Genomic DNA, 24,705 nt, shown 5'->3' on the forward strand with positions numbered 1-24,705 from the left:
TGTTTAGCATAAAGCACCACCTGATGTAGAAGTAAAAGCAAGATGCAATGGGAACTGAATTAGTGGATCGATCTTAATATGCATGGAACACCTGACTTCCACAGAAGACAGTAGAAAGAATGTCACACACTAGCAGCCAAGTTTGGACACGCCTTCTCATTCATAATGGTGTATTTCAATGAACTATCTGTACTATAGTATTTCTGATACTTGCTAAACAGAAACGTATTAATTGTTATTCATTATTTATTAATCAAGGCTTTCTTCAGTTTTCTATAAACTAAGTAAAAAAAAAACACTTTCTGGGCTTAATGTGGATCTACAGACAACACGAGTAGCACAATCAACAAGGACAGAAAACATGAACATGAATGGCTTTGAAGACAAATAAAGATAAGAGAAAGAAAAGAAAACAGACAACGCGGATGATAGAAGGAGGGTGATTATTACGGTAAATACAGCAAAGACACAGGAGGAAGGATGTTGTTGGGAGGAGGAGGAGGAGGAGGAAAAGACAATCCAAGCTGGAGGCAACTAGAGTTGAACCTGCACGGAGAAAGAAAAAAGCGAGAAAACAGGTGGAAGGTCAAGGAATGAAGGGAGTAAAGAGGATGAGATTATGGAGGCGTGCGGACGGAAGATAAACGCCGCTTTGATGAGTGTGTTTGCCTCTAAATGATGCAGATGAATGAGTGATTAAGGGGGGAAAATTAATGTGTAATTGGATGACTGATGAACGACTGAACGGGCCCACAAAGAAATGGAAAGGAAAATGACTGCTGGCGTCACCGCATCAGAGTGATGAGGCACCGAGTGACACACAAATAATCCAAATTGTCGAAGAAAAGAAAATGTAAGCCTCAAAGCCGCAACACCAAACGCCGACAAAAGCAAAGTGCGTGCGTTTGATTAACTTGATTCGTGGCGTCTTCAGTGGCGCTGCAGGGGATACGAGACTCTTTTAACAACTCACCGTCTACCCATAAATGTTGAGATTTATATTTTGTCAGATAAAATAAAAAGTGTTAACCTTTTGCGTGTCCCTGTGAGCTCTTAAAACAGGGAAAACTGCCTCCTTTCTATTGACCTCACCATTCCCTCGACTTACATACACGCTTTTACCACTGACAGACGGATGGAGGGTTGGAGCCATCTCTGTTTTGCAAATATTCCTAGAATCTGTAATACTTCACGTCGAGCGTGCGCACAAGCACCCGATAGGTCGCTTTTGTGTTGCTTCCATTAGTGTGAGATGTGACAAAGAAAACAGCTGCAGTTTCTTCTCATTAAAATTTAATAACCGATTCTCGCAGAGTGTACAGGGGAGGGTTTTTCCACTCATTTTACCAACCAGCCTCCCCTCCCCTCCCCCATCCCTGTTTGAGACAACTCTTAAATGTGAAAGAGGGGTATTATTAAACTACTGTTTTCTGTTTCACGGCTCGATTTGAAGAAAATGTCACATCACTCCGCAAATCAAGCGAGCAAAGAGAGTTCCATCTGCTACAAATCCCTAAGTGCATGTTGATGCTTTTCAGAGGTAGAATTCGGTTGAAATTGTGTTTTCCTGAATAAAGAAGAGCTGGCCAGCAGAATGAATAAGCATCTGCTACATAATCAGAAGGCACGTGTTATATGTGTTAGAAAAGGATTTTTTGGACTTAAGGTCATTAAATCAATTAGTGCTTATGACTTATACTACTTATATCTAGACAAATACTCTATGACCATCACCTGAAGAAACAAATCAGCAGCTACGAGGGCATGATATGATATGATATACAAAAATATAACACATGACTAAAGAAACGGGTAGTAGACTGAGAGTAAAGATGGCCGTATGTACTGGGTGTTTAGCGATACAGAGAGAGAGAGAGAGCAGATGAAGAGTGAGCCACTTAACGCAGCCTTTCATTGTAAGCCAAACCATTTACCCAGTTTGGCAGGAAATGGAGTCCATTTGGAGGTTCGGAGAAGGGAAACAATAGCAAAGGAAAGAAAAGGCGTGAGTGCTGTTTGGTGCTGCGTCAAGTGTCATACGACGATCTTTAGAGTCTTTCATTTGCCAAGAACAACACATTAGCGGAATTCATAACTGTACAACTGTAGGTTATAAAATCTGAACAATGAGTTGCTTTAAAGCCCCATTGAGTTGAGAGGAACTGTAGAGCCAGTCCAATGTGTGTTTATCGCTATGAGGGAGCCATTTTGAAATTGGTCATGTGTTCCATTGTTCATATGGAAATTTTGGCCATAGCTTTAAAGTTGGACCTGCTGAGACACAGCTGATCTCAGCTTTAAATACCGGTGTGAACGCAAGGGTGGGTATTGGCAAGGACTTCGGGTTACGATACGATACTTATTGTGATACTTAAGCCACGATACGATACTTTATTGCCATATTATGATATTGCGATATATTGCAATATTCTACATTTTCAGAAATTTGAATTGGAAACACTATATAAAATATCAAAAATACTGTATACTAGTCAATGTAAACGTAAAATATGGCAGTCCTTTCATTTCAGCCCTAGCGTCAGCTTACTTACTTCGAAATTTTGGTTGTTAGCACTGATTCCTCCATTGGTCATTACATTTGATGGATCTAAACCGGTAGTTTGAGAGTGGTCACTTATAGTCATTTGTATAAAATCTAAACAGAACATTTAAATTTCCACGTTCTTGCTGAGACGTAGATGTCTGTCCAGATATAATGATGCAAACTAGAGCCACTTAGCTTATGTTAGTGTAAATACATCTGTAAAACCACTACATGTCATGTTTACACTTTGGCGTTATTGCAGTTTTTTTTTTTTTAATTACTAAGCTGAAGAAGTCAAGGTGTTTTTACACCTTGAGTGTGCAGTCTGCCCAGTTCACCTTGGCTCAGTCATTTGCGCTCCATCCCCTCCAACTCCACTAAACCATTTCTTTTCCAACCCAGTTGTCCTCAATTCAATAAAAATATGGTCACAATTTAGAAAACATTTCAACCTGTCCACAATGTCAATTCATTCCCCAATTGTTAATAACAACAGTTTTCTACCCTCTATACTGGACTCTGCCTTTAAAACTTGGAGGACAAATGGCATTACTTCTGTCTCAAGTCTCTTTCTTCAGGGCAAATTCAGAACATTTTCAAAACTCTCTGAGATGTCTGACCTGCCGAAATCCCACTTTTACAGATATGTCTGGATAAGACAAAAACTTTACTTCCTTTCCGAATTTGCCTTTAGATAATGCTATTGACAATCTTCTCTCTTTGTCTCCACATAAAAGAAGCTTGATTTCTGTTCTTCATAATCAGATTTGCAACATCTCCCCCCAGTAACTGCAAAGAATTAGAAACCTCTGGGAGGACGACTTTGGGGAAGTAATGAGAGAGGATCAGTGGGAAGCTGCTCTGGACCTAGTACACACCTCTTCCCCCTGTGCAAGACATAGCCTGATTCAACTTAAAATCCTTTTAACACCGGCCTAGAGTCAAACTGGCCAATGCTTTTCCTGAGGTTGACCCCTCCTGCCCACGTTGTAAAAGTCAACCAGCTGATCACATTCTCTGGTCCTGTCAACATCTTAGAATATACTGGCCAGAGATTTTTCAGGCCTATTCTATAATATGTGGTGTGACTATCCCCCCAAACCCAATATGTGCAATTTTTGGCGTCACTGATGTAACTCGCTGTCTTCAAAGCAAATTCCATGTAGTAATTGCCTTTACCTCCCTGCTTGTTAGACGACTGATACTTCTCATGTGGAAGGAGCAAACACCACCCACACTCAGCAGGTGGATTAGTTCCCTAACCTGCTACCTATGTAGCATTAGAAATGTTGCCTTTAAGAGGTTTGTTGGTTTGGCCAAAAATGATGGAAGCAAATGGTGAATTGTAATTACACCATTTTCCTAAAGGCCTCATCCTTTTGCCGTTGCATTTGCTACATTAAGCTCATTTGCTCAGTAAGCTGTATCAGCACCTTCTGTAAACCATCAACTGCCTAGCAAAAAGCTCAAGACGCACGGTTCATGTCATCTTGAACTCCTCTCGTATTTTGTGAACGCGACTTCACATGTCAAAACCAGAAAGTTTGACCTTAAGGCATCATTAGTCACATTACACGCTGTGTTGTCATTGCCTTGATGATGGGACGTGACGTTAGACTGCTGAGTTTCGCAGGGAGTGGTGGGTTTATTTGGCCAATACCAACAGTTTTTCTCAATTAGTGACGCCACCTTTAAATATTACTCTACCACAGCCATTCACTAAATTAAATTCTAAAATGAAAAAAGTTTTGGTTAATCATTAAAGTAGCTGGCTTTCGTTGTTTTATGTTGTTGTAAATTTGAGTGCCACTTGTAAATTGTACAGCTGTCGTAGCACATCTGAAACACAACCATGTCGACATACCTGAGCGTGGCCATATTTAGCTACATATTCCATCATCACATTAACATAACCACTTTTCCCATGGCATCATCTGGTTAAAGCATCAGAATGGAAATATGTTGTTTACCGCCTGTCAGACCTTTAGATGGACTGTCACGGAAAACATTAACACTCACGCTTGTGTAAACAGAGTGGATGGCTGCAACCAGGCCACCATGAACGTGGCATTTGACTGACTGAGTGTAACAACTATAAAGGTTGTTTTCATCTATCTGTTTTGATTTCTTTTTTAAATTAGCATTTGGGTATTATGAATGTGGGCTCCGATTCTACATAGAAAAAAATCTGCCGATAATGTGACGCCTCAAAAGATCTGTATCATTGCAGAAAAGACTTTGGAACCAGTCTGACCATAAAATCACAAACAGCCACCTCCTCATAGACTCACTCATGTTTTCATTTAATTAATACTATGCTCTGATCTACCTCCACCAGTTACAAAAAATGTTGTTATGATGTCACGTCCTGTTTCTATAGCATCAAATTGCCAAATAAAACGAAACCTATCCAATATCACACTTGAAAATGCTTTAATATTAACTTCCTAAAATGGCTGAAACTATCCTTGAAAAGAATTCACTTGATAGTGTTTTAGTTTGGCCCATGTCCCATCCACTAACATAGAGGAGGCGGAGCTTATGACCTACACCGCAGGCAGTCACCAGGGGGAGCTCTGCCTGCTTGCTTTTTGTCCTTTGTTGGGACATTAATTAATAAGCTGTTGGAAGCATCATGGGAGTTTGGAGCAGTTTGATGGAACTACTATAAAAAGGGAGTGTATAAACACCTGTGTAGAATGTGTGTTCGTCTAAACCACGAGATAAAAAGTGTCTGGAAAATAATTACCTGAGACAACAGTAATAATAGATCATCAGTCCAAGGATCATTACTACAAGTCAACAGAAAGATGACAAAGTTGTGTCTAGAGAATGGAGTATTAGCTGCTTTACTCACTTCAATATGTGTTACTGTAGCTAACAGGATCAGCAGACAGGAGTTGAGACAGTTTTGTGTGTCGCACTAACATTTGTTGACTGAAATACATCTTGCCTCAGGCAGAGGCCGTCTGCAAACCATCTGGCTTTTGAATCACTTCTGCTTCCGACAATCGGGCTGCACCGTGCTGCTGAGCACTTCATCTGAGTTCCCACACCCCGATTGATGGAAGTTATTCCACCAACTCTAGTAACAGATCCGCCTCTGTGGCTATACAAATTTCATGTGGTTAACGCAAATTTAACGCTTAACAGACTGACACATTATTTAGGGCTGCACGATAAACCGTTTAAAAAATCGTGATCTCGATTTACATATACAGGTGATCTCATTTTGAAACAACGATTCTTAAGCATTTTATTTCACGAGCAGCATCACAAACAAATGCTCCCATTTCTTCAAGGATTTTTTTCAAGCGCCCATAAAGGAAGCACTGCTGCTGACTCCTCCCTCGAACTATGGTAAAGCGTCTTTACAACACGTGATTCAGTCAGTGGAGGAGTGTGTGGAAACAGTGAGGGAGAGAAGCAGAGAGAAGTCAGCGATAAAGAGAGTTAAATGGATGGTTAACAAATCTACTGTTCAAATGTACTCTCTACATTCTAAGGAAATCTAAGTGTTTGATACTGTATTGAATGAACATTTGAATGTTTTTTTTTGTTTTGTTAAAGTTCATCAGTGCAATAAACAATTTGTAAAAAAAAAAAAAAATGTGCCAAAGAACCGTGATCTCAATTCTAAGCAAAAAAAATCATGATTCACATTTTTTTCCAGAATCGTGCAGCAATAATGGACACGCAATGTGTTCTATGCCACACTGATAGACTGCCTGAGCAACTCTATATAACTCCATATGTTACTATATAAGCCTGTTTTTTTTTCCTCATTCAATTTCAATTTTACAATTGTCACATCTTGCATTGAAAGTATGGGAGTACTTCAAATTATAGATATAGACAGACATAGATTGAAAGCTTCCACAATTTAAAGTAAGGTTCTGAAGGCCCATAGGAGAAACATCTCTTTCTATTTCCCGTCCCACCTCCTCTGTGGCTGATATAGAATGGCCCTCAATACGCCAGACGCAACAAGCTTTTTATCCCTTGAGGACTCGGCACAAGTTCTTTAAGACTCGCGGGTGGAAACCAAACGTGAGCGCTCCACATCTAAGTTGGAGGCTACCTTGAAAAAACAAACGCCGCAGCGGGAGGAAAAAACAGGACAAGCTGTAGCTCTTATCTCCATCTTTCATCACAATTGCTTCCTTTATTCCGTTTTCTTCATCTCCCACTCCCTTCTCCTGTCAGCTCCCTCACTCCCACTCTTCTTCTTTGTGTGTGTGCGTCCCCACAAACACTTGACTAAAAACTCGTCGTGGTAAGGGACTCTCCCTCTCTTCCTCCAATTCTTGTGAACAAATGAGTCACTGACAGGTCCTGAGAAGTGGCTTTGAACGTAGTAAATAAGCCAGCGAGCAAATGATTGAGGGCAAGGGCGGGTGTGGGGGGAGGGAGGGGGAGGATGTAGAGCAAAGTCAAGCTGAATAGGACATAAAGACAGAGGGGAGGGAAAGTGGTGTGATGAGGAAAATGAAGCTGGAGAGGCAGAGGCAGACGATTATCGAGACAAATAAAACGGGTAAATCCAAACTGTTGCAGCTCTGATATGTGAGAGGACGTCTGGAGGCTAAAACAGAGATCATCACACGTCTGACTTCCTCCGAGGGGCAGCGACGTCACCATCCGAACACTGATTCCTAAACCGGGTTCCCCCCCCCCCCCCCTCCCATCACATCCCATTTCCACCTGCTAAAGACAAACCTTTGAAGTTTTTATTGGAGGGCGGCTCACATCGAGTGCCACAGCAGGACTTCAGCTCTGAGTGCTGGGCTCATTTCAGATCAGTGAGATCAGATCAGTGTAGCCGAGCCATGCGGAGAAGGGTTAAGATGCTGTATAAGTAATATAGAGAAAGAAAGAAAGAAAAAAAAACTTGTGGTATGATGAAACAGAGTGCAGTCAGTAGAACAACTCAGAGGCACAGAGACATGAGTCCTCTCTAAGTCCCGTAAGCTGAGAGCTGGAGACGCCGTGGATCAGGCTTGTTCCAGCACATTCCCCAACACGTGTCTCTCATCCAGTCTTCCAGCCACAGTGATCACTGGGCTCTGTCGTTATGAGATAATCAAAGTTAATCAAGTCATCTGCCATGGCTCGTAAGGTTGTGGCTCAATCTGTTGATTAGCGCATCTGCTTATATTGGCACCGATAAAAGCATTTTTCAATAACTAACATAGGTTTAACGTTCCCTAAGTCAGTGGTTCCCAACCTTTTTCCCTGGCAGCGCCCCCTACTTGTACCTAATAAAAGAAAGTAACTTTCTCAGTTATAACACTGTAATGAAAAGAGACCAACTAGATACGTCCTTGTGTGTGTCCTTTTCTTTGTGCTTCTCAACAATCATTCATCCAGTCTTCTTCACACTTGACAGGTGTATTGCTGGGGACCTTAATTAGTAAAGTGTGAAATCATTTGGATGAGCCGTTGCCCTGTTTTGTCGAAAAGCTGTCTTCCCAGGTGCCCGATGGCTCACCTGGCTGAGAGGGTGCAGCGGCTCTACGTGTCACCTCCTCTCACTCGCCTCATCACTTTCTACTTTTATCCACTACCACCTTTCAAAATAGGCACAGAGAAAAAAAAAGTTGTTTTCAGTATCTGTGCATTCTGCAGTTCGCTGTATTTCCTGATATAAAGCCTCAGTTGTCTTGTTTCAAAGAGGAGAGCCACCGTACTGTTTGAGGACAGCTGTCAGCAGGGTGCGGCTCGCTCACTCACTCCTCCGCCGGCGGCTGCCGGGACGCGCCGCTCTCGAGAAAGCTGCGAGCGCGCCTCGTTTGGAGATCCACTCAGCGTGGCTGTGCGACGTTAAGAAGGGTTAAAATCCAGACGGAGATGCGGCGCGAGGAGAAGAAAAACAAAAGTTGCGGCGCGATGAAACCGAGCACTGCCAGCAGAACGGCACAGTGGCACAGACATGAAGGGCAAGTCCTTTAAGTCCCGTAAGCTGAGAGCTGGAGACGCCGTGGATCAGGCTTGTTCCAGCACATTCGCCCAGCACGTGTCTGAGCTGCTCTCATCCAGTCTACTGGCCACCACACAAGCATATTTATTGCTACGTATGCTCACACATAAAATAAGTTAGTTCTAGTCTTGTTTAGGTTGGGAATCTTTCTTGTTACAGCAACACATCACTTTTACGTTGTCTAATTTTAGCTTAAAATCATGGGACATCAATGACAAACTAGTTACACACTAAGTCCACATGACTTCCAGAAGTTTCCCAACAGAACTACGAACTGTCACAAGATAGTCAATGTAATTCACTTATCGTTTTGCCCGATTGGTGCATGCAAATTTTTTCCGTCATTCTGTTTCGTCTCTATCTAATGCTGTTATATTCTCCTTTAATGCGTTACACAAGAGTTGCCGTTTTTGCATCTTCCCCCTCAAGCCAGGAGGTCAAATCTTCCCGCCCTGCTAGCGCCAACAGACTCGTCCATCAATGGCAGTCCTCTTTGTGTAAGTGCCGCCAAACACGAAACTGAACCTCAACCTCCCCTTTGTGAATAACTCCGACTTAAGTGCCTAAAATGGAAATGCAATGTAAATTACGCCGGCGCTGAAGTTGATGAGGTGCCGGTGCTGCAATGTGTATCTGTAAAAACAGCCTCGGCGCCTTCCCCGAGAGTGTTTAATCTATGACTGATGGATGTAAGACCAAGACAACGATCGTAATTATCATCATCATCTTTGTAAAACATTCATCATTACCATCATCAACGTAATAGTTATCTCCCTCTGTCACACACCAGCCGTTATAATAACCATAATAACTCACGCGGCGCGTCCGCGCGCACGCGCCGTCTCCTGTCAACCCGTTGGTAAAGATCGCGGTCGGCATTAACCGCGTTCAAGAGGCGGCCTCCGAACGCAACGCGGGCGCAGCAGCACGCTCAAAGTTCACGTTAATACATATGGATGCATCATCTCATCTGCATAGCCGAGGCCGCTGTGCGGTTTAAGCCCCCGGCTAATCACAGCGACTCACAGCGAGAGGGTCTGGATGTAAAGCTTACCGCCCTCGGCAGCCGCAATTCTCTCACGTTAACCCCTCTGCATCCACCAGCTAACACAGACATCAGAGCGGCTAATACGTCGGGCCGCGTTCTATTTCTCTGGGGGACGTCAGTCAATTGCAGGCAGCGGCGCGCACTTCTGAAAGGGTGTCAACGAGAACGTCTCCATTATTCATCGAGTGGCTGAATTACACGGTGCATATTAAAGGCTTTGGGAGGCAAAGGGACAGCCGGCGAAGGTTCGTGTGACTGATATTAAGCGGGGCCCCTCTGTCACTCTCTGAGAGCGCACAAAAAGCGGCGCGTGAAGACAGGAACGCACGGAATTAATGACGCTAAATGTGTTCCCAGCGCTCGTGTGCTTTTTGTTTTTAACCTACGGTAAAAAATCCAGCTGGTTGGAAAAATAAAGTGTGACGGACAGAAAGAGAAATCAGACATTATCCAGTCTCACCAGCATAAATAATAGAGCGAGAAATTCGGAATAAGCCGCTGATTTTATGTGGAAACTACATCAGCTTTTGCTGATTAAAGAGAATGGCTCAGTTGGGAACATGTGCTCATCCAGGATATGTATTATACGTATAAGTAAAACAGGCGGTGAGTCGTGCCAGCATGTAATTCACATACAATTCACACTTGATGACATTTGTTCTTGCTATTTGTGCTCGTTTTATACATGCACGCACAGATGGACGCCGCTTGGCGCAAAGCGGCTTTCTTTTTTTGCAGCGAGCGGCCCCTCGTGTTCTCCACGAGTTCGTCTCGCTTGGGACGTGACTCGGTGATTCATCGACGTTGTCAAACCGCTGTGGAGGTGGGACGGTCCCGCCCATTTCGTCCTGGAACGCGTCACCGGGAGCAACGCCGCCCTCGCAGCCCTGCCTCAGGATGGAAAAATGACTGGGTGAGCGGCGGTGAAACGCGTGGGAGAGAGGGCAAAGAGGAGAAGGAGAGAGGGAGTAAATGAGAGCGCGAAAGGGAAAAAGGGGGCGATTGATAACGACGAAATGAACAAGAGGCGGATAATAAAGCAGGGGAGAGTCGGATAGGTGGGGGAGGGAGGCAGGGAAATGGATGATGATGAGAGGCAGTAAACACATTGCCTTTGTTTGACATTTAACTCGACTGGAAGATGGAAAAAAAAAAAAAAAAAGAAGGTGAAACTTCTCCACTCTACGTCACCCTAACGCCGATAACATGACACAGTCTATGTAAAGTAAGTCTCCGGGAAGAAAACACAGTTATTATTCAGATCATTTAAAGCTCCCTCTACCGTTTCCCATCCCTCGGTGTAAATTGAGGTGTGATGTTTTTGGGTGTTTTGATTAAAAACGTCTCAGTTTGCCAACTGCACTAATCAGGAGTTCACACGACAGCCAACTTGTGAAATTATTCCATTATTCTCGTCAAATCAAAGCACATGACTGCAGATACGCCGGCAAGCGTTAGCAATCGCGTTCGTCTCCACGAAACGTTATCAAAGCTCGATTAAAAAAACGCACGTCCCTCCCGCCGCTCCGCACCGCAGGTACGACACCTAACAATCAGCGGCCCGAAAGATCCCACCAGACAGCAGCGTAGCAGCGAGTCTGTCAGACCTCAGAGCGTCTGACGAGGAGAATGTCAGATAAATAAATAGAGAAACGTGTGCCAAGATTCAAATCGCTTAATTTTACATGAATAAAACAGAGATGTTGCAACTATTCTAAAAATAAGAGCTACAGATTCACTCCTGCTACACTTTGACATGATGAAGACGCGTTAATGAGTCGATGTGAGGTAAAGAATGTGCCAGTTAGCGTGATGCATTAGCTATTTTTCTATAGTGTGTACATCTACATCCCCTGATCAAAAGATGTCTCTATTAAACAAAAACTACTTCACATCTAGAAGAAACAATGGAAGGAGGAGAATTGGAGGAAACCTAAACTTAGTAGTTATGTTCAAATTTCAGAACATTATTATACAGAACCATATCTAATACTAAACTTAGGGAGAGGTCAGAGGTCCTTGTGTGCACAATCAAGGTCTGGTACGCTGCCCTTGGCGATTGAAGTGGGCAGGTGTGAGGGTGCAGTGTATGTGTGTTTTGTGTGATTCTGATGTTGTTGAGATGAACTCCAATGAACTTTCATTGCTCGTTATACTACGAACTGAGGACATCCTTGTTTGAAAAAGTTCAGGAGAAGGGTCACGATTCATTTTTGGACGTCTGAGTACCACGTTAACTTGGCTCTTCGAGGAGGAGACTTATGTTTCAGTCAGATTTATTGAAAATGCTACGAACATTAAATGAATCTTTGGATTGTTGAAACGTATACTGTTTACCGTACTGTTTTACTGTCTTGTAAGCCTATATAGGCCGGGTACATTGGACACAAATCAATCAAAATCCTAGAATATGAACCCATATTGTCATGTGTTGCGATGTAGTTACTGTAGAAACTGGTGCAATAAACTGTCCAAACCCCTGATACCCATATCAGATCTGTCAGTTAAGTTTACAGCCAGCAGCTGCTTTGTCAACACAGGTTAATTGGTTGTGGAAAAAATGGAAAATAGAAATCATAGGGCGTTCTGCACCATAGAATATTTCTCGGCATGAAAGTGCTACTAGGCAACCAGAGGAAAAAACAAAGTTTTGTGATTACTCATTGACATTGTTCAAACCCTCCATGACATCACCCCCAAGATTCCCCAAGAGCTCAATGTTGGTGGCACCACCCAACACCAATTAATTTCAGTCCCTGACTCCAACCAACTCAACTAACTCCAACTAATTCAAATGTTGGGTGGAGTGTGAGTGGCAGTCACACCCTGGATATAATTTAAAATGGTGTATTAGATAAAGATTTGAGTATACTGAACTCCATCCGTCCAGTCATCACATCATTCAAACTACAAATATCAACATGGTAGCACTAGAGGACAAGTCAGAATGGCTCAACTCAGTAACAGTTAGCGAAATCATGGAATCATAGCAGGTGATAGATGGTAATATACCTATGGTTGGTCCAAACTGATGGACCGACTGACTGACATGACCATTGTCAAAGCCAAAATACCTCCTCATTGTTTCAGGCTCTCTTTCCTAAAATCCTAGTTTTTGCTGACTACCTCCTCAAAACAAATACCATTACAATCAGCCAGTTTCTCATCAACCTCCGTCGGATGCTCTTTTCACAGCACGTCGGCTTAAAATACACAGGTAATAAAACAAAGAGTCTCCCGCACGACTCCTCGCGTTCGCTGATGGTGTGCTTCCTGCCTTCCTCCCTTAATAGTCTTCATTGTTGGCGTTATGTGGGAGGGAGACACTGATTTGCCACGGCCGGTATAACTCGCTCATTATGAGTTCAGGAGGGGGAAAAGAGGCGCGGGGAGTAATGAAACGGTGGAAGGGCGAAGGCGCTGCATGCCACAAAGAGCGGGGGGGGGGGGGGGGGGGGGCTCCGGGCTATAATGGATGGAGCAAATCCATCGGTTTCTCACTCTTCCACCTCTGTCCGTCTCCATCCACAGGCCTTCACCATCACCACAGAAGTATTTCAGAAATCCTGACTTTCTGAAGACAGGCGGAGAGAGAGAAAATGGAGTACAAGCAGTTTCGACCGTCATAATAATGCCATGCAATCTGGCAGGAAGAGGGAGACAGGCTGAAAAGAAGGGAAGAGTGGGAAAAAAAAAGGGATGAAGCAGGCAAGAGAGGGATGGTTAGATCAGCCTTTCCTCCTCTCTGGAGTGGTTCAGCTGCATCATAGAGCTGTTTGCATGCTTATTTTCAATCACAAGGTTGCTGTGACCTAACTTAGGCTCCGGCACCTAAAATCCCATTCAGTCACCCAGCCTCCCAAAACCCTCTCTGGCTTTGGCTATGGCTCATTGCTCTCATCATTGGTTCAATTTTGCAAGCATATGCGTGCGTGAGTGTGTGTGTGCGCGCGCAGGCGGGCGAGTGTGACAATGAGAAAAAGGCGTTGGAAAGAAATCCATGCGCACACACTCGAGGGTATTTTAAAGAGACCCCTGCCCTCTCCTCATGATACTCTCAGGTCTTTAAGACTGTTGGCTCAGTGTTCAATCACCACAACAACCTCACCTTAACAACAACGTCTCCAGTAACCTTGGCCATCCATTAGCCTGTCTAAGAACAAAAGCGGTGTCCGCGGGGAGCCATTAGACGAATATATCTCTGGGAAGGGTCCAACACACCAGATGGGCTGTGCTTTATACCGACTCCAGGACTGGACAGTAGTCTCTTGGAGACTATTGCAGGGAGGGAAATGGACTAAATCAACACAGCACATGGAAACTGCTCCGCTTGGATGCAGGAGTCGGTTCACGTGTCCGCAACTGCAGGTGGACACTGATTTATGCCCACAGAGCAGTGGACATCTAGCTAATTATACTTTGTATTATTGTAAACAAATTTCAAACATATGTCACTCATTTACAAGTGTGTGGATTTCCTTCAGGTCAAAAGTATTAGTAGGCACTGTTTTCTTTCATCGTTCAGTGCATGGGTCGCAAAATCTTTGGTTGATTAGACATTTGTTATATATATTTGTTTAATTTTTACCCACAAATGTAAATTTCTTTAATTGCACATTAACATGAAAACAACATATTTAAGTAAAGGGATAAATGGAGGCAGAAAACGTTATCTTTCAGTCGGCGCACAGTAAGCCCCGCCCCCATCGCTGCTGAGCCAATCACAAGGCCACATATTACCACCCTACTGTTGCACATGCTTGAAATAAATAATAATAAAACTGTGTATTATTTGAATAGCTTAATATTGAATGCAAAATGATGATAACAATGTATATTTAGAGCACTAGGCAGAGTTTAATATAGAACACATATAGTATGTACTTAATCTCTCATCAGTTTGGGGGTCATTGATCTGAAAAACATTGAAGACGTAGATTCATAAATACATATACTGTATAAAGGGGGTTAGGGCAACATTAATCTGTAATGCCTTCTGTGTTTTTACGAAGGCACAATTACAAAAACCCTCACCTGCAAACCTTGCTAAATATAAAAGTTGCCAAATTGCAGGAAACAAGTCGCTCTCTTAACACCGCGCAGAAATTGAAATGTGATCTGCCTTCCACTGAATATTTTACCACCGCCGACGCCACAAAATGCAAATGCGAAATTATTTTCATCACGCGCGTCGAGACACGCCCAGACGCATTCATCTCGGCGCGGCTGCGGCGCCGAATGAAGAGCGCTGACCCAAGCATCTGTGCCAGAAGGTCCTGAGCTGTACGTGACGGGAATGGGGAGGAATTAAAGCGCTTTGCCATTGCCGTGCTCCTGCCCTGTCAGGTGCACGAGACAATTTCACACAGGAGGATGTCAGCCAGCTCTAAATAAAAAAAAATAAAAAATAAAAAAAATCAAGTCCTGGATTGTGAATTCACATCTATTATGTATAAGCTGGAGCTGAGCTGAGCTCGGTTGCCAACCAGTCTTGACTATCAGTTAGAGCTAAGGATGTGTCACCTGTCTTCGCCTCTCGCGTACGGATTCCCTCGACTAACGTTACAGGTGTACCTCCTGGCTACAGAGCAGATAACAGCACCGTGTGAGTGTGTGTGTGTGTCTGTACAGCACGAAGAAGTGCGTCCACTGCGGGTGCGTGTGTTTCTGTCCGAGTGTGTGTCTGACCTCTAACGGTTTCCTGTAAATACCTGAGCTGCAATGTCTCGGCGTGTGTTTCGTGCACCGGACATCATACTAGCGCCACTGTACTCGTACATTCACGTGTGACAGTCTGTTTGTGTGCAACTCGAAATCTGAACCAGGGGACTGAATGCCTGAGCGTGTGTGCTTCAGCCTCACGCGGGTGGGGGGAACCGGGTGGGGGGGGGGGGGGCCGGCTGTGGTGAGGGAGCTGAGGTGTAACACCTTGTTAATGTGACAGACACCGTAAAGCAGTCACCGGGGGAATGAGCTGCCGTCGTCTGCTTTGCTCGATAACTTGACAGATACATGAAGAAGCAGCAGTTGAGCTGGAGGCAGTTGTTACGCTGCTCTCGAGTCCAGCTCCCCGACCAACCTCTCTCAGACAAGTACGTGGCGTCGAGATCGAGGACCATTATTTTAGTTAAGTGGCGGCGTGCTATTATCACTGATGTTAAAGTTCTGACAGGACCTGATTGTGAACGTAGAAGTGGCGGGAGGCGCAGTCATTAGTTTGGTCGATTTAGGTCTAGAGAAGTAGGCACCAATCAATGACACACGTCTACGCTGGAGGACCGACAAGAGAAAAGACGGACCATCACATTGAATCATTTACTCAGTGTTGTAGTGGATCATTGAAAAATTAAGATTTTCCTCTTTTTTTTTCCTCTTCTGTGCGTCTGTTCAGTTATTCACATCACAAGCATACAGTATATCCGAGATGGTCATGAGAAGACTCCATCCATGTCATAGTAAAGTGCAGCGATGCTTTGAGCTAAATGCTAGCATAAATATTCTATTATACTCGCTCAGTCCTGCACTAAATCCTAGTTTCCTGAAGGTTGTCGTATTCAGCCTTTGTTTGAAATAACTCAGAGAGCTGTTGATTCAGCTGAGCTTTCATTGTGGAGGCTGTCCTTTTGTATTGAATTGTATAGTATTGTACTGACACATGTAGCTATTATTTTGACAGCCCCATATTATATAGAATAGTGTTTCATTCAATCCAGTTTAACAGCGCCACAAACTACGTTCAACCTGTCTGAACTTTATAACAGTCATGAGGGATGGTTATATTAGAATGCATTTCTTTTCACCGGTGTACCTAATGATCTGGCAAGAGTTTGGCGTGTATGGCTTACCACGCTTACCTTCTCACTGAAGAAAAGTCTTACTTAAGCATGCTCAAGAACGTTTTCTAAATTGCACTTAACACAAAGTGGTTGATTTAATGACTGGATTTAATTCATCTAATAGTCAAACATTCAGAGTGGTTTTCAGGAGAGGGGTGTTTTCACATAATGGCTGCCAATTTCAAAAATCATGAATCAAACTCCAAAATGAACTGATACATTAAAACGGTTGATGGTACCAGATTAAAAATAAAGGAAGAGGCATGGCTGTATAGTTCACCTGGTTGAGAGGGTCAAGTCCTCTCATTCATAACTTCCTGTCTCTCTCTGATAACATAAAAATACAATAAAGGCACAAAAGGCCTAAAAACTTTGTCTTTAAAAGGTTGAGGAGTCACCTAAACCAGAGGTCTTGGTCACTGTTTTTCAGGTCAAGGAACCCCCAAACTGATGGAGAGATCAAGTAGGGAAGCTCCTACCTACTATATATGTTTGCGGACCTCTTGTTGAAGACACTCTTACAATTTTGTAGGACCAAATTTCAGAGATGTCTTGCTGAAAGTTGATGATACTATCTACAGAAAACCGCATACCTCACTGATGAAAATCAAAGCAACGATGAAAACGACTGGACCGAGTGCCAAGCGCTGCCGAAGTAAATGTGTTTACTTTGACCACGCGAGCAGAGATGAGAAGGTAAAACAGTGAGACATCAGAGCTAATGAACCCCGATGACGAGCTATTAATGTAAATATGAGCTAATGTACCTCACTCATTGCCTTCATGAACTTTTAACTTCCAGTCGCGTTCAACCCTTAATCGCGCTCGTTACATTTCAACTAAAAACCACCGCAAAATCGCTTTGCGTTGGGGCACTTCACTACGAACATCACACACAGTACATCACGTCTCAAAGTGGGTTTCGGACAAATGGATCCGGATCAGAAATGACTAATTGTGGCTGCTCGACAGAAGATAGCGGTCAGACAGACGGAGATATTAATGTGGCTGAGTGTACCTGATAGACGTGGTAGGCGTTGGCAGCTCTGCCCTGCAGGAACACAGAGGGGATCCACACGTTGATGAGAGCGCGATGAGCCCTGAGTGACACAAACAGCAAAACCATGCTCACTGCCGTCATCATTATCACCATCATTAGCATTATTAGTGGCAGCAGCAGCATCAACAGTGTGTCAGCTATGCTTGGACGGCTACAGCGGAGCACTGTTCACTCTAGTAAGTCACAGCAGAGTCTAATTTGGTCACAAACCCAAAGTGCTGTGAATTAACTTGAACAGTTTTTTTTTGTTTTTTTTTTGCCGTGCAAATTTGAGATTTAAGAATAGTAGAGAAGGACAAGATCGCTCAAGGGTAGAGAGGGAGCGATAGGAAGATATGTGGGGATAAAAAAGAAAAACTGAAAGAGAAATATTCTTACGTCTCAAAATCTGACAGGCTGGGGTCATCTGAGGTTTGGCTTAAATCACCTGGAACCTGGAAACAATGAGTGGGAGAGAGAGTGTCAGAGGGCGAGGGGAAAAAAATACAATAGACATTCATTACACATATACAAATATATCACATATATACAAGAACACACAGTGTCCAGGATACCAGTGAGTCATAAGCATATGTCTATTTGCACCCCAGGGGCTACTTGTGTGGCTGCCAGCAGAGCGGAAAGGTGGGCTCTCCAATTAAAAATATGAATATCATCAAACATTAAGTTAAGGAGAAAACAGGTAACTCCATAGTAGCTTGACTATTGAAATGTCTAAATAGGTGTAAATATATTAGCTAAGTATATTCTCTTAAGTATATATAAGCTGGATACCATGTTGCAAAGTGAACATACTAGCGGTCCATCACAATTTTGTCACTCCCTCCACAGACGGTTTAAAATAGGTGGATGTAGTTTTGGTCATGGCAACCATTGGTTTGTGGACTAGAGGTTTAAAGCCTTGAATCTGTCATTTTGCCCAACACCGTCAGAACTGACCATAATTGACCATAATTGACCAAGAGCGTTGAATTAAAGTAGTAGTAGTAGTAGAGTAGTGATGTCCAAGGATGTGGCAGAGAACTCGACAAGCCATACAGTAGTGCCAGTAGAAATGAGCGTTATTTTAGCCAAGCTTATGTGTGAGCAGCTTGTTCTCTGCATCTTATTCAGGTGCCTTGAGCCAGGGCACTTCAGCCATGGATGTAGGCAACCAACAGTCCTATTTCTGTAACCACTAGTCCAGTAAAATAAAGTAAAATGCAGATCACCGGGTCCACATGATTCAGGAGAGGCCAGTTCTGTATGACGGTTTGTAGGTCTTCCTAGCGTCCTAGCCTCCCTGCTAATGGTAGCCCTTTTCCCATTTTGAATAACAAATGCAGACGACTGCCAGCTGCTGGTATAGAGTTATTTCTTTCCACACAGGTCCAAAAATTTATTTTTCAGCAGTCTGTTGGCTGTAGTCTTTGTGATGTGTTGAACTCTTTACAGACATTGGGGACGTCACAGCCACCACTCGTTGCCGGTAGCTCTTTGATGGCGGTTTGCGGCGTCCATTGGACTCTTCATTTACGCTTGGTTCCAACCCATAAACTCAGTCAGTACTGGACCCACACCAATTGAACTTATATTTTGATAGAGGATGAATTTGAAAAACAAATATAATGCAACTCAAGGATGAAGTAACGCGGATGAAAAATAAGCCTAGCTTAAATTAAAACTGACTGATAATAACTAATTAGAAATGTGACAGGTGGCAGCGTATTGAGGAAAGAGGACCTGAGCTCATCTGACCAAGCTGTGGGGTAGCTTAAAGCAATGCGCACATTCTTTCGTGTGGCAAAAACATCTGGGAAGCCTCCATATGGACATCGGAAACAGTTGCGTTTGTGTGTGCGCTCCCGTCATCGCTGATGAGCATCCGCTGCTGTTATATACGGTAACACTGCTGGGTAGCAGCGTTCTCACTAATTTGACAGACATGATATGTCAACGTGTGAACAAATTCATCAAACTAGTGACAATCTTCGCTCGCTTCCTGGTCCCTTGAGGAACCACGTGTCAGGGCCAGATGTTGGCCTCGTAGATGTGTGGGTAAAAAGAGAGAATGTGTAGTTGTGGTGACCTAAATCTGTTTATAGTTGTTGAAAGGACTTTATTTTTTGGGGAAGGAGCAAGTTTTACAAAGTTTTTGGTTGTCAAGACTTTAAAGTTTGAGTAGGGTTTAGCTTGGACAGATGGTGGTCATAGCCAAGGTTACGGCAAATCACCTGGAAATAAATACAAGTCAGTGTAAGTGGTGGAAACGCTGTCCTGTCTGTGTCACTCAGACCTGGACTGTCAGTTTCCTAGCTCTCCCAGAGAGGCCATTTAAAACCTGGTCTGACGCTGCCTCTACATGCCCTTCTACTGGGTCTCCAGCCTCCAGGCTTTGATCAAACCCTCCAAGGCTCGCACACAAACACGGGCAGCCACACAGACAGTAATAGAAGATGAGATGAATAAAAAGAGGTGGTAAGGTTTAGAAGCGGGAAAGCGGCCCTGGTCTGGTCATCTGTGGCAGCTCTTAGAAGTCGGAAGCATGCCGCAATGAGGAGCCAGAGATGGACACACATCAATACGCACAAACACACACACAACTCAGAGAGTGAGCAGTCCAGCAGAGCAGGGCTGAAGCTGAGGGATAAGAGGCCCTATCTCCAGCCTGGGGCTCCCTTCACTGCAGCTGTATATCTCAAACTGTGGCCAGCATGCGTGTGTGTGTGTGTGTGTTTGAGAGTGTGTGTGTTTGAGTGTGTGTGCAGACAGCTTCAAGCTCTCCTGAGCATGACCAGATGTTGACATTCTGAGGGTTTGCTGTTATTGTAGAGGACAAGTTTGAAAGTGCAGAGAAAAGTAGTTTAGTTGAAACGTCCCTTAACGGTAGAAATGGATAGTCGGCAATAAAAACTGATGCTAGAAGCTACTTTCAGCAGAGATGGTGCCTGTATGACAATCTGGACTGTTTAGTAACGTAAAACCCATCACAGCAGAAATAATGACCACCTTCCTAATATTGTGTAGGTCTCTCTTGTACATCCATACTCTTGTGGTCTTTGCGTCCTATGGGTTGAGGGTTTTTCTTTGAGTTGTTCCTAAACGATTGGTTGGTTGGTGTCTGGTCTGGTCTAGGTGGGTGGTACATTTCTACATAACATCCACACGAATGCCAGGTCTAAAAGTTTTCCAGCAGAAGACTGAATTGTCACAATATGATCACGGTTATTTATTTCTCCTATCAGCAGTTTTAATGTTGTGGCTGATCGGTGTATGCGGAGGGACTGGGAGTCTAACTTATTGCGGAAGTGACAACGAACACGACTTGAATCTTGAATCTATTTTTTTTTTTTTTCAGATCCTGGGAGTAATTGCAACATTATTCTTCCAGTGTTGCGTTTGACCTTGGTTGGTGTCGTGCTCGCAAGGCAATCAACGCACCTTCAACACAACGCGTTTTGTGATTGGTCATAATTTTGCGGGATAATTGCATTTCAGGAAACAATCGAATCAAAAATGGAGCATCGGCAAAGAGTGTGGGCAGTGACATTTATGTTCTGCAGTTCTTTACATGAACAACAGATCAAGTAACGAGCATCTATAGACTGAGAAGGCGCACGGCTGTGGACAGACACATCTGAATGACAGGACAAGCTCCGGGGGCATACGACGGCCTATTTCCGTCAGGTTAACTGCTTGATTTTGGAATTGAAAGCTTACACGTACTCTAAAAATGCACCAGTCCAGGGAGCTATCACCAACTCAAACCGGTTTCAGTTTAGTTGATTTGTTCCTGGATGGAGCGTGACTGCTGTGTTCACACCAGGTCAAGCAAACTAACCTGGCAGGAAAACTCTCCTGGCTTTGTAACATTGGCCTAGATGTGAAAACACCCTTAGAGCTTATGCACAGGAAACTCTCTAGGAACTGCAGTGTGGGAGAGAAAAAAGTCAAATGATAGCAGGGCTTTCCTACAGCAGATGAAAACCGTAGAGAGAAATGAGCAGGCGAGCACGGAAAATAAAATCTAGATGAGAGTCAGGAAAATGAGAGGATGGCTAAGAGGGGAAAAAAAGAAGAGGAGGAGGAGGAGGATGTGGCATTAGTGTGTGTGTGTGTATCTCCAGTCACTCACCGGTCCTCTCAGGTCAATGAGTTCCTGTCTCATCTGGACAATGAGATGGTCTTTGGCCATGAGCGAGCGGTACAGGCGCTCATTAAACTCTATCAACTCGCCGTGCATCTCGGCGACCTGCGGCAAACACACACACAGAGGAGCAAAACACACTCTTTTATTACATGAGACACAATTATAGCATGTAAACACTATGTGTAGCATGAGACCGCTCTCCGTTTCCGATAAACGCACAAAGGAGGGAAAGCACACCAGGTGAGACGTAATAGAGGCTGACACAAGGACAGATTCTGGGAAGCAGACAGAGACAAAAAAATAAAAAAAATAAAAGATTGAAGGGGTGAAACCAGTTCATATTCTGTGAATTCACACTCCCTTCCTTTCTTGCTCCTTCCATTGTCATCAGCGCTAACTAACCTTGACGCGGCGTGTGCTCATGAAAATATGGCCGAGCGATTATGCGACGCTTGTGTGTTCGTCGCCCCGGCCTGTCTGCCTAACCAGGCCGGACAGAGCGGACAGGTCTCTGTCAGGAGGCTGACAGCTGTGACACATATTGTGCTGTACAGGGGACACACCTGCTGTCACAGCCGCTTCAGAAGAGCGTGACTGCTCGCTGACAGGTGAGCCGCCACGGACCGTCATAAATGAACTTATTCGCCATTACAGGGCCCACACACTGCTGCACAGAGGTGGAGGAGAGGTTTGTTATGTAAAAAGAAAGAAGATGACACTTTTAATCTCAAAGGCAGACTCACTAAATCCTTCACAAAATATTTCAAAGTCTATATGTAAAAAAAAAAAATCAATGTTACCATAAGAAGTGATTACAGTCACTGACAGGAGGAGGTCTGCTGTCAGGGTGTCACTGGCGCCCTCTAGACGTGAGGCCGCGGTCGAGTTTACACAAGATCACATTTAATTAAAGTGTCTAAATTTTTTATAAAAACTCACCTTTCAGTTGCCATGGCAACTGCATCACAAAAGACACAGATCGCTAAGGCTGCAGTACAGTTAATGTGTTCTGCCTCTGGAACAAATTATAACAAATCTTTCTCCTCGAGCGCCTAATCTGAACGCCTCCTTTTTGGGTTAAACTGTGAAGCGCGATAAGGCGAAGTGAGCAAAGCGAAAAGATCTGGGGACGTAAGCCGGACAAACAAAGCTGAGAGTAAAAGTGGACATGAAAACAATTGTAAAAAAACAAACAGACCACAACTGTGATTTAAGGAGTAACATAAAGGATGGTGCAAAATGATCTAGGCAAAGCTCCTCAGGCAAAGCATTCGGTGGCTATAATAGGAGCTTTGATAACAAAAGAGAAAAACTGTCGACTGCAGTGTTCATGGCTGTGGAGTACAGATCAGCCTCTGCATCAAGAGATCTGCTGTTTGGCCTAAAATGTCATGAGAACTCACAACTGCTTTGAAAAGGCGCTCCTAAATTAGGACAATTCAGATTTTGTTCTGTTACATTATGAAGTCGCGTGTGTTACCAGAAACGGAGGATGCAATTTATATGGCATCCTCTCAGGCCAAACCATAGGATGTATAAATATGGATGGTAAAAGTGAAGTCAAAGCAAGTAGAGCTCCCCCTGGTGGCTGGCTGCAGTATAGGTCATAAGCTCCTCCCCCTCCATGTTAGCGGATGGGACTCGCGCCTAAACTAAAAAACTGAAACATATGCCAAGTATATATATTTTTCAAGGATAGTTTCCGTCATTTTAGGCAGTTCATATTATGTTGATTTTAAGTTTAGTAATTTGACACTATAGAAACAGGATGACATAGTGGTGAGTTACCATGCCAACCTACCTTCGCAACTGTTGGAGGTGGAGAAGAGCGTGGTGTTAATTAAACGAAAACTTAAGTGAGTCTGGAGGGAATGTAGTTGGGTCAATGATAACTCCAAAACCATAAGATGGCGCTGCACGTATCCCCAGGAAAATAGCGTCACTTTGGTGTCGGGTCTAAAAGCCTGAATGGGGTCTGTAGGTTTCAACTGCAGCCTGACCATTCATAAAACTCAAACAAAGGGAGTCCTTACCCATCATTCACTGCTAGGTGAAAACCGGTGGAGTCAAATCCTTGACTCTCATTGGACGACGCTTCACTGCGTCATTGTATTACCCCGCAGTCCGCCGAGGATCAGCCCCCCCTCCCCACCTCGTACGCCAGCTAGTGTGGATGGTGTCGTCAGTTCTAGCTGCAGGAGCCCTAGTCGAACCCAGAACGACGAAGAAAAGCCCGACAGCTTGAAGAAGCGAGCCAACTAAGAGGCTTAGTGTCTGGGCAGAGCTAGTTTAGCTGTTTGTGTCTGAAGTGTATGAAGTATTGCACTGCTTTAACCCACGCTTTGGTGTTTTTGCTTTCTCTTGTCGTTCATCCTTGTGCATGCTTGTTGCTTGCTATCATTTTCTTTTTATTGCCTCATTTACTTTAACCTTTTTACTTCAGACTGCTGCCTACATCAAGGTTATCAGTACCTGTTCCAGGGCTGTGCCCCGAAAATATAAATTTTCTTAATATTATAAATTTAATTTCTTGATGGTTACTAATTACTCTTAATAATTATTACTAATAACCTTGCGTGTTCCACCTAACCCCTACACCGGCCAATGCAAGGACGTGGCCACACATTGTCCAACACACCATTACGATTAATTGTTAGTCCAACAGGCAAAACCTGGCACTCTAAATAAATAACTATCACACAGTACACAACCACCCACCGTTCACCGCACGGTTATTAACGGTACCATCCGAGCAGTTCAGAAAATAAGACGTTATAATTGATGTTTTACTAAGGACACCCAGCTTAGATTCGTCCGTCTTTGTTTCCCAGAATTACTGTTCACCCGCGGCTCAAAAGTTACGGATTGAATAACAATGTGCGTATCCTCGAGCGAGCTGTTAAATCTCCTCACTGTCAGATACAACTCTATAGGCGGTAATCCATCCGCAGCAGATAAATAAACAAGTTGCATCAAATCTTGGAGGCCTTCAGTCTCTTGCAGGGGATTTGAACAATAATCATTCGAAATCTCCTTAAAAAAAATACATAAATAACAGCAAGATAACTTTTTTTTACTGGAAGGATAAAAGACTTATTTCACTTGGA

General features: G+C 43.7%; 1 protein-coding gene across 1 annotated transcript in view; it reads right to left on the bottom strand.

Annotated features, from left to right (window-relative positions):
• Nucleotides 1-24,705, bottom strand: part of snx29 (sorting nexin 29) — a 143,989-nt gene that overhangs the window by 30,809 nt on the left and 88,475 nt on the right. Inside the window, exons 16-18 of the mRNA XM_047609141.1 lie at nucleotides 21,584-21,700; nucleotides 17,848-17,903; nucleotides 17,428-17,509 (exon numbers count right to left, since the gene is read on the bottom strand). Of these exons, the coding sequence (XP_047465097.1) occupies nucleotides 17,428-17,509; nucleotides 17,848-17,903; nucleotides 21,584-21,700 (255 nt within the window). The remainder of the gene's footprint in view (nucleotides 1-17,427; nucleotides 17,510-17,847; nucleotides 17,904-21,583; nucleotides 21,701-24,705) is intronic.

The sequence above is a fragment of the Mugil cephalus genome, chromosome 16 (assembly GCF_022458985.1).
Source record: "Mugil cephalus isolate CIBA_MC_2020 chromosome 16, CIBA_Mcephalus_1.1, whole genome shotgun sequence".
Classification (NCBI taxonomy): domain Eukaryota; kingdom Metazoa; phylum Chordata; class Actinopteri; order Mugiliformes; family Mugilidae; genus Mugil; species Mugil cephalus.